Source organism: Condylostylus longicornis, unplaced genomic scaffold (assembly GCF_029603195.1).
Source record: "Condylostylus longicornis isolate FDR11 unplaced genomic scaffold, ASM2960319v2 ptg000030l, whole genome shotgun sequence".
NCBI classification, from domain to species: domain Eukaryota; kingdom Metazoa; phylum Arthropoda; class Insecta; order Diptera; family Dolichopodidae; genus Condylostylus; species Condylostylus longicornis.
In genome coordinates, this window is record NW_026577999.1 from 3,430,572 (window position 1) to 3,448,445 (window position 17,874).

The window sequence follows — 17,874 nt, forward strand, 5'->3', positions numbered from 1 at the left end:
ATATATATATATCATATATATATATATATATATCATATATATATATATATATACTATTCTTGTTGATATTATTCATACATTTATATAAATATTTTGTTACGTTACCGAGGTCTACAAAATATATCAACAATATTATAACGACAACGTATCATTTTACGCTCATAAATATAAACATCAAATATTTACAATAATTTTACTAATAACTTTACAATTATTTTATATATAATGATATATATACCAAACTTATATATAATATATCAAGCAATATTATGTTCTCCTTAATAATATTTATTGCATTGGAAAACTTATATGGATGATAGAATTGAAGAGAATTTTAATTTTAAGTGCATTTTGAATTTCAAATGATAATATTTTATATCCTATATATATAACTGTATATATAACTATATATATTTACTAATTTAATATAGGTAATTTTCTATACTTAATATAGCAATATTTTATGTTTGTATATATAAGTATTGTAAACTTTACGGCAAAAGATTTTCAGATTTTCTAGAAAATAAAATTAGTTAACTATAATAACAATATGGTCCTTATACACACCTAGATTATACTTGATATATAAAATTCGAAAATATTCAAAAGTGCATACAATGCATTGTTTTGATTGAAATATTTCTTCTTTTGCAAAAAAAAAAAAAAATAAATAATTAACTAAGTGGATTTACTGTATAAGCACATTTATATCTAAAATCATAAGTAACATATAATATTATTAGACTATAGAAAGCGATGAAAAAACAGTGAAAAGAACAACTAAAGATGAAAATTATTTTAACCTCTAAATAGGTTGGCATAGGTACCATTAAAATCTTAAATTTATAACATTAAATTTGAAGAGGAGAAAACACTTTTTATCAAAAATATTTTTTATGTATTGGTAATTGTAAAAAATTTTATTTGCACACAAATTTGTAATGCCACAATTTTTGCTTAAACACTTGAACACGAATAATAAAAAATATATGCTTCCTATTGTACGATAATTAATTTTCGAAAATATTCGAAAATAAAATTTAATTAATTTATAATATGCTTTAATAAAAAATATGTGTGGCATTATTAATTTAATGCAATGTTTCTTACACAATTTCAAGAAATTTCGATTAAGCAATCTGTTTCATATTTTCATCCCTATTGGAACATAGGTCTTCAACATAAGCTCTTCAACTTTCTATGTTTTATGACAGCCTCTTTATTTCTGCCAATGTTTTATTGCTCAGCTTCAACTCTTTCTACACACTTCTTTTCCATGTCTCTTGTGGTCTTTCCACATTTCTTCACCCTTGGGGGTTTTTCTCCCAAGGCTGACGTGCTACTGATATTACTGGGCGCCTTAATATGTGACTAATCCATTTCCATTTTTCTTTACATTGTATTCATTGATTTAAAATTCTATATCGAAATTTATTGTGATTCTTCTATATTAAATTTAATTGTAAAATATACGAACTTTTTACGAAATTTTATTTCTTTCTTTAAACACAATTTTTGTAATACAAGTGAATTTATAATATCCTTACAATATCAATATCAAAATAAAAATTTTCATACACTTATTATAATTACGTTTGAGTTATATTGCAGAAATTACAAAAAATATATTTTACAGATCTCTAAAGAAAAGTTTAGGGCACACGTGCAATATAAGTTGCATAGTAGAAAATTTGAACACAACTATTAAAATTTCTCTATGGAATAAAATTATACTGATGTTTAGAACCTTGAAAAGTAAATTAAAGAATTCCAGATGGAATTTAGAAAGTTAATTGTTACAGTTGCCAACGTCAAAACAACTCAATTTTTTTTTTTTGGGCCATTTCGCAATGCAAATGACGTCGACGTCAAATGGGTTTACAATTAATATTTAATTGTGTTTGTCGGGGATGTCAAGATATTGCGGAGGTATTGAATATGTGAAAAAAGTTTTTTGTGTCTGTCTGTCTCTGATATGGATGAGGAAGCTAATCCTGGGAGCCGTCTTTTATGACGAGTGACTTACCAAGGGAGTATGCCTCCTTGTTGGCCTTGTGTATAGACTTCATGTGAGTGGCCTAGCGGGGTCCCCCACTTTTAGCACTACAATAGAGATTTCATATATATTTTTCGTAAAATTTAAAAGTCAAACACTTATTTGATTTCAAGGATTCAATCTTTTGCTTAAGCAAAATCTTATAAAAATTCAGATTTTTTACATTTTTATTAACTCTTTACTTATACTCGTATTATGTAAGTTGTGACTTGTGAGGCTATGTTTATGTGATAAAATGAAAGAAAAAGACAAAAAATTGCTTGTGTAAGGATCCTTGCACTGTTTAAAAATGTGTATTATGTAAATATTTAAAATTGGAAAATTTCAACTAGGTTATGAATCTATTATAATTGCAATAAAGAAGGAATTGAAAGGAAATCTTTATAGTGCCAATATTTAGATTTTATGATACTTTATTTACATTTTAAATTTTATTTTATTCCGGTTAGTTTTTACTCTTCTATTTTTTTTCTTTTATTCTTTCTTTCTTTCCCTATCTTTCTCTTTTGACTTTTTAAAATTATCAAGTTCATAAGAAGATTAACAACTTGTTGTTTAAAAAAAAAATTAAATAAATTAAATAAAATTTTTCTCCTTCTTTCTCTATCACTCTCTCTTGTTCAATCTCTGTATCTGAAATCTGAAAAATTTCAAAAGATTCTATTAAGGGATTATTTATATGTGTATGAACATTCCTATAATGCATTATATATATACAAATAATACATATACATTATTGTGTGTACATGAACACATAAAAGAAAGCTTAAAGTTATTTAAGAATTAATAAGATTTAAAATTATTGTATATGTATTTTATTGAAATGTGAATATTAAAATTGACTTTTATGCTTTTTAAAAAGGATTTATAGAATTGGTTTACAATTATATAAGATTTATTTTATATACATATTCCGGCACGAATAATTGTTATATGTATACATATATATAGGTATATAAATTGCATAATATAATTTATATTATAAATCTTTTTTGTTTTTTTAATTAAACATGCAAATTTCATTAAAGTACATTTAAAGATAAAATTGATGTTATTTTAATAATATTATTAATTATTCTGAAATTAACACTTGAGTTTTGCATGTATGTATAAAATTATATTAAAAGAAAATTTTAACAATTTATTTAAAAGTCGAAAACATAAAATTATTTTCTGTAGGTATACAATGAATTCTTTATTAATATAAATTATTAAATTTAAGATTTATAATATAAAGCTTAAGTAGCATACCGGGTCAATAATTTTATGATAATCTGTGTGAATGATTCATACTGCGACTTGTAATGATGATATTTTCACTTCTTTGTTTTGTTGTTTTCCAATGTGAATGTATTTGTTTATATAATGCTGAAACAGAAACAAGGATAGGAGGATAGGCATTACTTAGGCAACTCAGATTTTTTCAATATCTCCCAGCATGTTTTATATTGTCAACCAAAATTTGCCAGTGATATTAAACAAGCATTTTGTAATGCCTCATGAATGTGATTCGTTTCAATATAAAAATTTAGTAGAATTCCTGATGATTTCTTAATTGTCCTTCGTTCCTCTAGATTCTAGAGCATTATACGTTTGGGCCGAAATCAATATACCAATTTTACTTAGCCCAATTCGAGCTCTCTCATGTGAAAAATTTCCCAGAGGAAAATTTACTTTATATTTTTCTACTATGAAATTCTCTCTATAATATCTCAGAAAGTGTAGAACCAAATATCGTTTTTTGCTGTCCTACAAAAGAAAAAATTGCTTTGAGCATTTTTAATCATTTATAAATTTAGAAAATATGTAAACTTTTTATTTACATTTGATTCTACACACAGAAATCATTTTCATCAAAAAAATTTTTTGTTTTGATAAATGCTATTGAATGAATTTTGATTTACATAATTGAAAACATTAGAATTATTATATTATTAAATATTTTAACTTTTAGATTTTATTCCAATATTTTATCTGTTATACATGGATATTGTGAATTATTATAATATACTTTTCATCTATATACATACATATACATTTTTTTTATATCTTTTAATCAAAAATTTATATTCACATCATATAAATTATTAGCTCATTAAAATATAAATTATTGTATATTAATTATATGCAATTTAAATAATATAAATATTAAAGAATTCAAAGTATTAATTAAAAATAAAAATTAAATTAATTAAAAAATTATTATTATTTTATTTTAATTTTTTTTTTTACTTTGTTTTATCCTTTCTTGTACATTCCGTTTTCTACAATCATATTTCTTTTTTTGGCAATATTAAAATTTAATTGTTATACAATATTTTATTATATAACAATAATGCAATCTAATAAGTAAGTCTTATTAAAGTTATACATACATTTATAATAAATATTTACAGTCAGTAATCATTTTCTTGGAAAATGAAAATTTATTATTATTTAAATTATTTTTTAAATTCAAATAAAATGATTTCAAAAATTATTATTTTAAAATAATATGTGGTATTATAATATGGTTAATACATATTAATATTTTAATTAATTTATTATGAAAATAATAAATAAAATGTATTATTGTTTTGTAAATAATTAAATACTATAATGGTTTTACAATAAAATATTATATAATTAACACTATTTAATTTGTTTTAATTCTGTTTTAACAGTTTCCGTGCTTGAACTTGATTCTGATGATGATGAATCTATACTTTTACTTTTATCACGATATTTATGCTGTCGTGATTCAGTTGTTTTTAATTGTGGTATTTTTGATTTTTCAATAATATTTTTATTCATTTTAGCCATACCAAGCAATGATATTTTTCCAGTTCCTATATTTTGATTATTTTTATTTTGTTGTATTTCTTTTAATTCAGCTGCTGTTTTTAATGGATAAATTGTTGGTGGTTTAATACCAGATGGTTTTATTAATTTTTTATCATCTAAATCAATTTTTGGAGAAATTTCTATTACAGTTGTATTTTCATTTTCATTTTCATTTTTACAAACAGTCTCATCATTTATAACAGTCTCTTCAATTTGATTTAAATTTAATTTTTTTTGTGATTGTGGTTTCTTTTTTAGAGTTGAATATAAATTTTCATGTGTTTTTGGTAATAATGGACCAACAATTAATGTATTTTCAGTAATTGGTGGTTCTTCAGCCTCATCTGGACTACAGTCTTTTGCTATTGCTAACGGTGATGTTGTTATATCTACTGAACTTTCTCTTTGATGTAGTAATGGTGGTATTTGTCGAAGTGTTGACATAGTACGTGGTGGTGGTGCTGGTGGCATTTTGTTTATTGAAGTTGCTAATGATAACTGACATTTTGTATTATCATTAGGTAAACCAACATTTTGATAATTTCTACTGTCTTCTGCTAATATTCCCAATTTATTTCTTGGATCATATTTGTCACGTTCATTCTGCTTTAATGTTGATACATTAATATCACTTCGATTATCATCAATAAAACTGGTGATTTGTTCGTCGTTAAAAGTTTGTGGTGAATTAAAAGCTGATATGTATGGAGATTCACCAGAGGATCGTTTTTCCTGATTTTGTAAATCATTTCTTGTCGCTGCAGTTGTATAACCATAAAGACCTAAATTTTGTGTTGCATTGTATGTTTCCGGTTCCAACATATCAACATCAACATCGATTTCTTGACAAATAATTATACTTCTAGTGTTATCTGTTCCTTTATATTTTGATATTTCAATAGGTTCCTGCCTTAAAATACTATCGCTTCGAGCTTGAGGTGTAGCATCAATCGCCACACTAACTTTATGTGGACGCCTTAAAAAGCTACGAGTTTTAAGTGAAAACGAAGGAGAAGTTTTTATTGAACTTTTTGTAACAGAACTATTTTTATCAATATCATTTGACATCCAATCAGATACTTTAGCATGCGCATCAACTGTACTTGTACTCAATTGTCGAGTGATTTTAAAACCATTTAATGATAAGCTTTTTGTTTTAACATAATCATAACCATTAGGCCTTTTCACCATATCCAAAATATAACTGTCATCACCATCATTTGTTTTGGAACGTTTTAAATCATCATCATTCGTTCCATCATATGAAATAAAACCGCCAACTTTTCTATTCGTTTGATTTGAATTTTTCTTTTTCCTTTTAAATAAAAATGTTGAATAAATAATTATATTTAATATTAAAAATAACACAATCAATCCGATCAGTATATGCAATGCACCTTCAGATCGAAGAATATCTCTCGGTAAATCTTCAGGCTCACTGGCATAATTACTCAATGATGTTGTTGGATCTTTAGATGATTCAGATGATTTATAATGTGTGATACCAAAAGTAGGTTGGGCATTTAACATATTATCAATTGGAGAATAACCATTATTATAATTATTATTATTGTTAGCATTATTTCCACCACCACCACCAATACTACCTTCACCACCATATCCCAAATAATTTTGTTCCTCTTTCATTAACATTTTTAATTCATGAATTGGATTTTCAATTTTCGTTGAACCGCCACCACCACCAACGTTACCTTGATGAGCCATATTTGATGGAAATTTTTGTATATGACCAGCAATAATATTATCATCATTACGATTATAATTATTTCTTGTTATGGCACCATTATTGCTTGGTGGATAAAAATGTATTTTTGGTTTTGTTTGCATTGCTGCAATTTCATTCAATTCATTTGGAAGTTCTTTATTCCAAAAATTCATATAAATATTACGATATTTCATTTCCAATGATGGTGGTATTCCTAAAGGATTATAAATAAGATTTCAATTTCATTCTATAAAATTTTATACAGATAAAAAATAATAATAATAATAAAAATCGATTAATAACATACCAATGTTAACATAACATTGATTACGTTTATTAAATTCAGGCCAATCTACATCATAATGTGCCCATTCCATTTTATGTGAATTTATAAATCCTCCTTTCCATGGTGCTTTTGGATTTCTACAATTATTTTAAAAGAATATTGTTTTTATATTATAAAATTATTATTTTGGGTTCTACTTTTAATAAAAAATATTTTAAATTTACCCAGTTTTAGCAAAATTTGTCCAGTATGTCATAACAGCTTCTGAAAGTAGTTTTTCTGAAGTGGTATATTTTTGATGAAACGGGCCAACATTAGCTAGAGGTGCTCCAAATACAAATGCTAATTCCTCACCAACAACACTATGAGGAAGCTAAAAATATAAAAAAGAAATTTTTTTTAGAAAAAATGCTATCAAAATGAGTGGATGGAGGACGGTTAAAGAGTAATTGTATTTATTTTAAATGTAAATATATATAAGTATCTCTGTTTATGTTGAGAATAATTTTTCGATAATTTTTTAAAATTTACTTATTAATAATAGAGTATCAACTACTAATAATGGTTCAAAAAGTTTTCTTTAAATATTTTCAGACCCCGACGGAAACTCAGATTTCGATCTAAAAAAACAATAAAAAATATACGAGTAAATTCATCGATATTGCGCCTAATCTAATATCCTCGAAAATATTTTTTCCAACCATATTTTAAAACTGTTATACAAAAACAACTAACAGCTTTAAAATTGGTAGCAGAGATTCATTTAACAAAACGTTCATTTTTAAAATTTTCAACAATAAAAATTATAGCTGTATACAACTATTAATTTAAGGCACTAATACATATTTTATACATAATGCACTATAAATATTAATATAGAGCAATAACGTGTACTTGCACAATAATTCCTAAAATAAAACCTTTGGTTCAAACAATCCGCTATTTATGAGATTACAAAATGAAAGTTAAAAGAGGAAAACCGAAAATAACAAAAATAAAATATCCAAAATAAAATGTTATAAGCTTCCCTGAGAATACTCACCTTCAAAATGTATAAAAGGACAAAAAAAAACAAAAACCTAACCTAATTTTAATGATAACCATCATTTTTTTGGGTTTTAGCCTTTTTTAACTATATGAATATAGTGATATACATTAAAATATACATATGCAGAGGAAAATTATGTTTGGTAAATTATGAATACCTGATAAAAATTTTGTTTGTCACCTTTAGCGCATCGTTAAATATTTTACAGAACTTAATAATACTATCTGGTATATTGTAGTTGAATATTAAATAAAACTTTATTTATACATTATGCCACAATTTTATACATAATATACACGCAAACATATATACATATCTATGTGTGTATAGGAATAATATTTGTACATAATTTTGTTCACACCATAAAGACCGACCTAAATATTGTGAATTTTGTGTTATGCAGAATTTCATGCAAAAATTTACTAATAAAGTGAATTTTTTTTTATATAATGTACGTATGTAAGTATAGGATAATTGGGTGCGCAACACAATCAAGATTGCCAGAAAACCGAGAGTTTGATCGGAAGTTTGAGACACTTTTTAAAGTTCCGGTACTTTTAATATCGTAAAGTTATAAAACTTTTAATTAACTTTGTGTAGAAATTCTCTGAAAATAATCGGAATAGAAATTTTTTGATTCTCAAAAGAACAAAAGTACTTTATATTACAAAATTTTGAAACGAGGTAGGTAGGTAGAGTGCAAAAAAAAATTAATTGTAATGAAAAGGGAGGTCAAACATCACAAAATATTTTTTCCCTTATCAAGTTAAAGCAGTTTTTCGTATTGATGGCAGTCTACTTGGGAGCATATGACTAAGCTAAAATTGCCTTCCATAAGACGTGTGGTAGCTGCCATGAAGTTGATAAGAACAAGACAATTTTTCACTATCTCTGCGAGGATCCGGCTCAGGGAGCCAGAATGGATGAGCGAGATATTGAAAATTGGCACCGGGGATTTTGGAAAATGCTTCAAAAGAACCTGGTGGTTTAGATAGGTCACCTGTAATCGTGCACTTAATGACGATCTGTTGACCACGGGGTCATGGTAGCAAACCTGCTGCATCGACCATATCAACTAGCCAACCTACCAACATTAACGTCTATGAAATCATGTTAAGAGCAAATTTTCCTAAACAAACTTCCACATCGGTTTAACCAACATAACATATTCTTCCACAATGAATATTTCGGATGGACCACTCCTGTATAAGACAAATTCAGCATATCACATGCCGGCAATCGCTAGTCTTGTGACATGTTTTTACTTGCGGTAGTAACATGTTACTACTTTTACGAACATTTTGTAACAGACTCGGAAACATGTTCCAAAACGAAAATTTTCGTAATTCTCTGCAGCCTCTTATTCTTGACTCTAATTCTTTAAAAATTTTTAAAATTCATTTAGTAGAATGTGGTAATCCTATTCAATATTTCAAACAGGTTAACAATAATTTGTTCCTATTTTTTTCTTTTTTCTATGCATTTTTTCATATTTATATAAATATATGTGACATTATGCGTTAGAGAGCACGTTAGTTATAAAAACAACAGAAAAAGAAGAAAAAAGAGGAGCAACACAAAATTCATTAAAAAAAAAAGTATCCAAATATTTTTTAACAACTTTGCTTGCCTCTATTACGTGCATCTTTCCTTCAGTACATGTATATTGTATGTGCTAAAGCATGACTACACGAATCTGATTCTATGTAGACTAGAACCTACCTATAAGCACATAGTACATAGAACTAGATTTTTCTGATTTTTTTTTTTTTCACATGTTATCATTGCTTGAACACCTTGGGGATTTTGCTCCAAAAAACAAAACTGAATTTTTGTTTTTTTTTTTTATTTGGAAAATTTATATTTTGTTTACTTTGCAACAGACATCACCATCATCATATCAGACCCAAATCATCATCATCATCGTATGATGCAAACAGCTATACCAAAAGTTTTCATGTTGTTCTCTTTTTTTTTCATAGTTAGATTTTAAATCTTCTAAAATGCAAATATTTTAAAGTTCTTTATATTTTTTAATATTAGCAATAGAGAAAGTTGTATATATAGAAAAATATCAAGAAGGTTGAGTTTTTAGTTTGACTTATAACTACTTTTGTACACACAAGCAAACACACACGTATGAGTAACTTAAGTTTTGTGAAAAAAAAAAAATTTCTGCGTCTTTGTGATTTATAGCCTCTTCAGTGAATGAAAATTTCATCTTGTTTTTTTTTTTTTGTTCTCTTTTTTTTTGTTGTTTTATTGTTGTTTTTTTTTATGTAATATTTTGTAAGAGAACAAAGTTATAAAGGATAATTTGTTTTCCCTTTCAAATTTTTCTTTTTTCGTTTTTTCTTTTTCTGATTTTTCTTTTCCTTTTTTTCTTCTTTCTACTTTAATTTTTTATGAATCCTTATACAAAGTGATTTGAATTTTGAAGTCACAAGGTTAAAGTTCTTTTATGATGCGATGTTATAGGTTACCAGATAATTTTGGAAGTTTTTTTTATATTTAAAATTCTTTCCTTTATGAATAAAAAAAAATGGAATTTTTTTTTGCTTAGTTTTTTATTTTAAGATTGTTTTTTATTTGAATGAAAATACTTTTTTTGTTTTTCTGTTTTTTTTTTTTCTTTTTTTCTTTTTTGGATTATAGTTTTGCAATTTCTGGTTAAATAAATAAAAAATTGCCTTATATTTGAAGGAATTTTTTTTTTTTAAGTTAAAATCAAAAATTTTTCATATTCTTAGTGAAAAGATATTAAAATTTTAATATTATGTACGTACGTAAATTAAAGGTTGTTTTGGGAATGGATGCTTTAAACATTACAATCCCGAAAATATGGTGGAAAACTTATTGATTAACTTTAATAAAATTTTTAAGCAGAAAATTTTCGAAGTTTTGCGGTAAAAAATTTAAAATCACACAAAAACTAATTAAATAAAAACCTGATTTTTAAACAAGCAAAACATTTTTAGTTTATCTTAGCCGATTTAATTACACCCAATACATATGGACAATCTGACATTAAAATATTTAAAATTAACACTTCAACTTATTTTACAGCTATCCCAACTAGCTTTTTGGAATGGTACACAAAGAACGAACAAATAGGACGAATGTGACTTCAAATAATCTTTTCATATGGCGGGCTTTCTGAAGACCAGAAGCTACACTCACGGTTAAACTTTGGAGGAATACGAATTGGCTATGGGAGAATCTGCGGTCTTCTGATTATTTGGTACCGGAGACTTCTTTATCTACAAAATTGGTTCTAAGACATACAATGCATTTCGAGCAGCATTATTCTATGAGGAAATGCGATTTGAGATATCTGTTAGACTGCCGAACTACAGTAGTGTATTTTGAGCCGAAACGCTTGCGATGGCAACAATCGCCGAATTGGCGTTGGTGGGCAATATATCAGCTGACCCCTTCATTATTTACGTAGATAGAAGGCGGGCTATTTATGGAGGGATGGCGATATGAGTATTAGTGTTGAGTGACAGCGATTAATGCGCTACCTCCCCTCTCTAACTAATTAATGAACTAATACAAAACCAGTCGTCATTTGTAGAAAAGAAATAGTTCATAAAAGTTTAATGGTGTTTATGCTATCATTTTTCATGCAATCGGACGAACAGGCGGATATTTTTAAAGAAATGTCGGATTTTGAAGTGATCAAAGTTAAAATAATATCCTTCACTAAGGGCACAGAATGCAAAACCGAATAAAAATGACATCCTTTCTAATTTAAATTAAACACAGCATTAAACTACATATTTTTTGCAAATCAATGGCATTTCAAATATGCATTTGCTAAAATCATTGACTCTAATAACAAAATGCAAACGTTAGAAAAGTGTTTCAATGTCTATCTGTCACTTGTTATTTGCGAGATTCAGAAAAACTACATACACATGTATATTCTTCTTTCTTCTGATTTATTACAAATTGTAACAATTTGTTAATTCAGAATTCAGAAGGTGAAAATTTTAGGTGCTCTCAACATATTATGAAATAATAAAATTTTCATCTAATAAAATATTTGAAATTAAATGAAATATGTATGCTATACATCTATACAATATAACATAATTTTACATAATATGGTACATCGGTATATATTAAAATGAAGAAAATAATATAATATTTATATAAAATTAAAATTAATTAAAAATTTTCATAAGTTTTTCTCAGGTTGAACACCTTTTCACTGATTAAAGTTTTGAACTTTATATTTGAACTCTGAATATTCATTAAATAAATAATTATGTTATACGAAATATTGTATAACATATGTGTATGATAGTGTACACTCTACAGTATATGTTAATACAATATGCATATACAATAAGTATGTATAACTGTTATATTAAGTTTAATAACATTGTATTCTCATAAATAATAATTTAAATATTTTAATAAACATAATAATTTCATTTTATAACTTAAATTATTGTCATTATAATGAAAAATTCAAAATTACAATTAATATTGTTATACAACAATGAAATATGGTGGATAATTCATAGTATATATTATATTGTACATACATTTATATTTATATTATGATATTATAAAAGTTTATAAAATTTATAAACAAATTAAAGCGGCAAATTAACAAAGGAAGAAATTCAATTTATTTTTAGCAGCTATAATTTTGCAGTTTGCAATGGATTTTTCTCTGGATTCAATCGTAGTCCACATTCCGAAAAAACGATTTTGGGCTGCAGAATAAATACTATCCAGTGAACTAGCTGGGTAACTCCTGGAACTGATTCGACACCGACTCAAAAGTGAATATTATACACTTAATGTGGGTTACGCAAAAAAATATGTACAAACTAAAAATTTTTCTGACATACTCTTCCTAAGGTAAAGCATTTTAATGAATCTTTTTTAATTTCAATATTTTACATGATATTTTCTATTTTAAATTTCTAAAAGTTCATGTAATTATGCTCTATAAAAAGTTAAATGAGTCCGACTTTAAATGCATTCGAATAAAATTTCAGACATCTTATATGAAACTCAAAATTTAGCCTTTAAAAATATAAACTTTAAACTACAATTTAAAAAATTTTTAAATGTTTAATTTACGTGATTAATCTTTTTCCCTCTTAAATTGAATGCAGGAATTTGGCAGGAATGAAAGTCAATAGCCAGACATAAAAACTGCTATTTAAATTAAAGGACATCATAAAAAACATTCAATAAAATAGTTTTGTTTTTTTATTCACGCGACAAAAAAGTTTCATGCGTTTTTTTTTTGTCCGACAGTTAAAATTCGTTGAATGCATCTGTTCGTTTAGGGTCTATTAAGCATCGCGGCAACAAAACAAAAAATACATAAAGCATAAATAGCTTTAAATTTTTTTAATAACACTAAATTTAATATTCTTAAAATATTTGAACATTTTTTCTAAAACTCATGAGAACAAAAGAATCTTGAATTTCCAGATGAAGTTATCCTAGATCATATAAATATGCTTTTCTATAAATAAGTTTCAATCTTTTTAATAAACAAACTTTAATTCATTTTGTTATATAGAATAGTGATGAAATAAAAAGCTAATTAAATTAAAAAATCTAAAATATGTAGACGCATTTAGACAATACAACGAGAATCATTAAATTCCTACTAAACACTATAATATATTGAACAATGTAATAACCTAAGTCCTAAAGTCTAAAAAAAAAAAATTAATTAAAAAAAAAGACCTAAGTATTTATGCCATAACTATTCTCTTGCATATAGTCTAATCCTTATACAATCTACATACATGCACTTGCCACTCTTAGATTACGAGTAGTAGTAATAAAATAATAATAAAATAATTGAAAAGAATTAATATCACATGGTTTACTTAAGCCTATGTATACTTGCATATTTATAGGCTAACAAAATGCTAATACCAAAACTTGTTTCTCATTGTTCTTCATTATTAATTCTGTGTACCAATACCTACTCCTGTATTATGTAGATATAAGGTAGACCTAGATGTACACTAAATTTATAGATATTTTAAAGTTATACAATATTGCAACAATATGTTGAAAACTTAATGCATATTACACAATATTTGTTTGATATATACGTACATATATATCTATATGTACAACAACTGAATGCGAATACATTCTTTCTGCAGTGTATAGCCCTTTGAATTTCCCAATAAGACTTAAATTGAAATTTTTAACAACATATGTAGTTACCTATATGCAAAATATGTTCGAAAATTATAAAAATTTGCAACTCCGTTCGCGTTCTGGCTGAATTGGAGTGTTATAAGTACCGGATTCATTATCCCTTAACCAACTAAATAATAGGAGCATACGTGTCAGATTCGATCGTCCTACTGTTTCTATTGAGGTTGGTCTGATCCTCTCAGGTTGCCACCTTATGAAGATAGGCTATTATTGTTAGAACGTTATGGTGTTGTAGGATAAAATTTATTCATCAATTTGTATTAGAAAATTGATTCTCAGGGAAAATTCGTATAACTTAAGGTCGGTTCTGGTTGATTTGATTTTAGTGTTATTTCCTTGGGTGTATACGTTCGAGTAATTTAAACTATGTTTTATGTATAAGCGTTTTTGATAATATACAATTTTCCATTTTCTTTATGATTGCAAATATTTCAAATAAAATTTTCTGTGAGTCAAAAATTTATAACAAAAATCCGACTGGGCTATCTAATTGTATATATTAATTCGAAAACTTTTACCTATATGCAAACAAATGCACACATTCTGTAAAATTGAAATTTTATTATAGGGGGTACTTTCAAAATATGTGTACATTTTCATTTAAAAATTTTTTATATTTTCATCGTTATGCTATTATTGTTATTACTAAAAAATCGTATCTCTTCTATTCCTATCATTTTATATAATACTCATCTATGTATATATATACAAATTAATTTATCTATATATAACACATATACAAATATATGTATGTATAAGGAATATAGAAAGTAAACTAAACAAAATATATTTTTGTTATTTTAGAAAACTTTTCACAAAATACTTACATTTGAATATGCTCCAGCTTCACTATTATGTCCAAAAACGTACATATAATTTCTAGGATTAACATCAGCATGAAATAGACCGGTTTGTAATAATGGACCAACAATTCTAGCATCTGAAAGTATATCTAAAACCACATCACGATGTTCATGTTTCGTTGCTTTTGAAGGATTATTGTAAACATCCATATACCTGTTTTTTTTTTTTGGAAAAATAAAAATAATTTTTTTATTATTATTACTACTATTATTGTTATATTATAGTTATTATTATCGAAATTTGCTATTGTTATATTTTATATAAAAGTTATATTTGTAATAGTAAAGAGACAACTATAAATGATATTTTGTATACATGTGTTTTTGTATGTACGGTAAAAAGGGGTACCACATGTTGATCAAATGTTGATATTAAATAAAATATTATATAGGGATATTAGAGTACATTATGTAATGTAAACCAATAGACATAATATGCATACCAAAAAATTTTTGTTTTCTGGCTTAATTCTTCGTGGTGAATTATTTTCAACAGCATATTATAAAACAAAAAAAATAAATATCGGATTTAGGGGGAAGAGAGAGAAAAAGAAAAGAACGTGCTTTATCATCTTTGCTTTTCTTCTTTTTTAATGAAATATAAAAGGATTTTCTCCTGTAGGTCTCTTTCTTTCTATATTTAGATTTTTTATTAAATTAAAATTAGTTTTTTTATCTTTAAATCTACGTTCTTTAGTTTGAGTCACAAAGAATTCTCTGGTAAATAAATAAGGAATAAAACGATAATTATACTAAAATAACAGTTATTTTAAACACGTTTTATATTTTATTCTATATAGGTTCTATGTAGGTTCTATTATAAAAATAGAAAACCTACTCTGTCATGTTACGGAAAACCAGAAAGATTCAATAGAGAGAAATTAAATAAATATTTTAAAAAATTTTTTATAAAAATAATTAAAAATTAATTGTTAGAACTAAGACTATTGGTGGGACACAATTTTTCAAAGTAAGCTTCTAGTAAGTGCGGGAAAAGATGTTTTTTTGTACAACGTTCTCATCCTTCGTAAAGAAAATTTGAACGGCCTTTTTCTAATTCTAATAATTACAAACTTACTAACAACTACAAACTTCATTAAATTATTTTAAATTTTAATGTAAACAGGTTCCTGTATCTACCTAGAAATTGCAACTTTCTAACACTTTAATTATATTTTTAAAAAAAAAAAATATTTTACAATTTTAATTCTCTAAATCCGCTACAACTTATACTTTAAATATTGATCCAAATTATGATAATAAATAATAAAAAAATATGATAAAGTATATAGAAGGAAACAAAAAATTATTTACCATAACGAATGACCTAAATATCAACTAGTGCTATCGTATTACAAATTGAATAATAATGAATGAAAAGAAAGAGTTTCCTATAAAATTTTATAATTAGATTATAAATGATTATTATTACTTATACCAATTGGTTTTTCTCACTTACTTATTCCAATAATTGCATATTTGAATTTATTTTTCATTATTATGACAGAAAAAATAATATTGAAATTTACTTACAGTTTTCTAATTTGAATAATAAAAGTAAAAATATTAATTGAATTTTAAAAATAAAACAAAAACACCTTAAGCATAGGCAAATACAAAGAAGCCCCAATAATTGAATATTGACAAGCGATTTATTTTACTTAACAACATTGTATTTAAAATAATATGAAGAATTACGATTTACTAGGAATATCGATTTATGTGCAGAATAAATCTTTTAAAATATTATTTATATTGGTCAATTATTTTAAAAATATATAGGTATAATATTAAGTGACTGCTTTAGAAAACCCGTGACTGAATTTCATTAGATGGCTATATTAAGAACATGTTCACAACCTACAGGGATTATATTGTCATATTCGACGTTCTAGTTAAAATGCCAATGAAAGTTAGCTTAATAATTTTAAATATAGGTCAATTCGGATAGGATGGTCAAAAAACAAGTGGAAAGAATACCAGTTTCCTATTGCAAGAAATTTATATACTATTGCAATTTACTCAACTGTTTTAATGTTGCAGCTACCGCTAAATCAGGTCGTATGTCATAACGGCTATTCATATAAAATCGTAAAAATTGATCGCGTTCATTTTCGGTGAGTCCTTCTTCTAAAGCTGCAAATAAATAAAATTGTTTAAAAAAATATAAAATTAATTAATTATTTGCAAAATAATTTATAATAAAAATATTACCCATTGAATCTAGAACGTTGTATGATTCCAATTCAGTAACACCAAATAGCAAATCATACCTGCAAGTTAAAATACAATCAATAATTTTTGTATTGATTCGAAAATAATTTAACAATTAATTTTTTTTTTATTTTAATTGAATAAAATGTTTCGGTACTAGGGTTAGAAAATTCGGAGTTAAAAAATAGTTAATTTCTTAGTTTTTTCAAATTTTTTTATTATTTTGAAATTTAACCAAAAATACTAGCTAGCTTGAAATTATATAAATAATATATTTTAAGTGTTTAATATTTTTACTCCTAATTAATGAATTCTTTTTCGGTAAAATATACAATAACCTTTAAAGCTATACTCTTTACATACTTGCAATAAAAACAGCTGTATTTCACTACATCCTGCTATATAGTATTTCACATGCAGACAAAAACATCAAAGCATCATACAACACAATACCTCCATTTTGGTATTAGATTCCCTTCAAATAGCACTTCAGTTTATAAGAGGGATTATACAAACTAAATAGTATAAAGGGGTTTTTGTACTGTTGTACACAAAACACATGTAATGAATACTCTTCCACACTCATATATGAAAAAAAAAATTATCGAAGAGAAAAAAACTTCTTGTCACTGTTTTAATTTTTAA

General features: G+C 25.5%; 1 protein-coding gene across 1 annotated transcript in view; it reads right to left on the reverse strand.

Moving 5' to 3' along the window:
• Positions 1-4,564: 4,564 nt before the first annotated feature.
• Positions 4,565-17,874, reverse strand: part of LOC129607939 (uncharacterized) — a 43,165-nt gene continuing 29,855 nt past the window's right edge. The window contains exons 8-13 of the mRNA XM_055519206.1: positions 17,230-17,288; positions 17,043-17,151; positions 14,980-15,169; positions 7,116-7,264; positions 6,913-7,028; positions 4,565-6,819 (exon numbers count right to left, since the gene is read on the reverse strand). Coding sequence (XP_055375181.1) covers positions 4,688-6,819; positions 6,913-7,028; positions 7,116-7,264; positions 14,980-15,169; positions 17,043-17,151; positions 17,230-17,288 — 2,755 coding nt within the window. The 3' untranslated portion in view covers positions 4,565-4,687. The remainder of the gene's footprint in view (positions 6,820-6,912; positions 7,029-7,115; positions 7,265-14,979; positions 15,170-17,042; positions 17,152-17,229; positions 17,289-17,874) is intronic.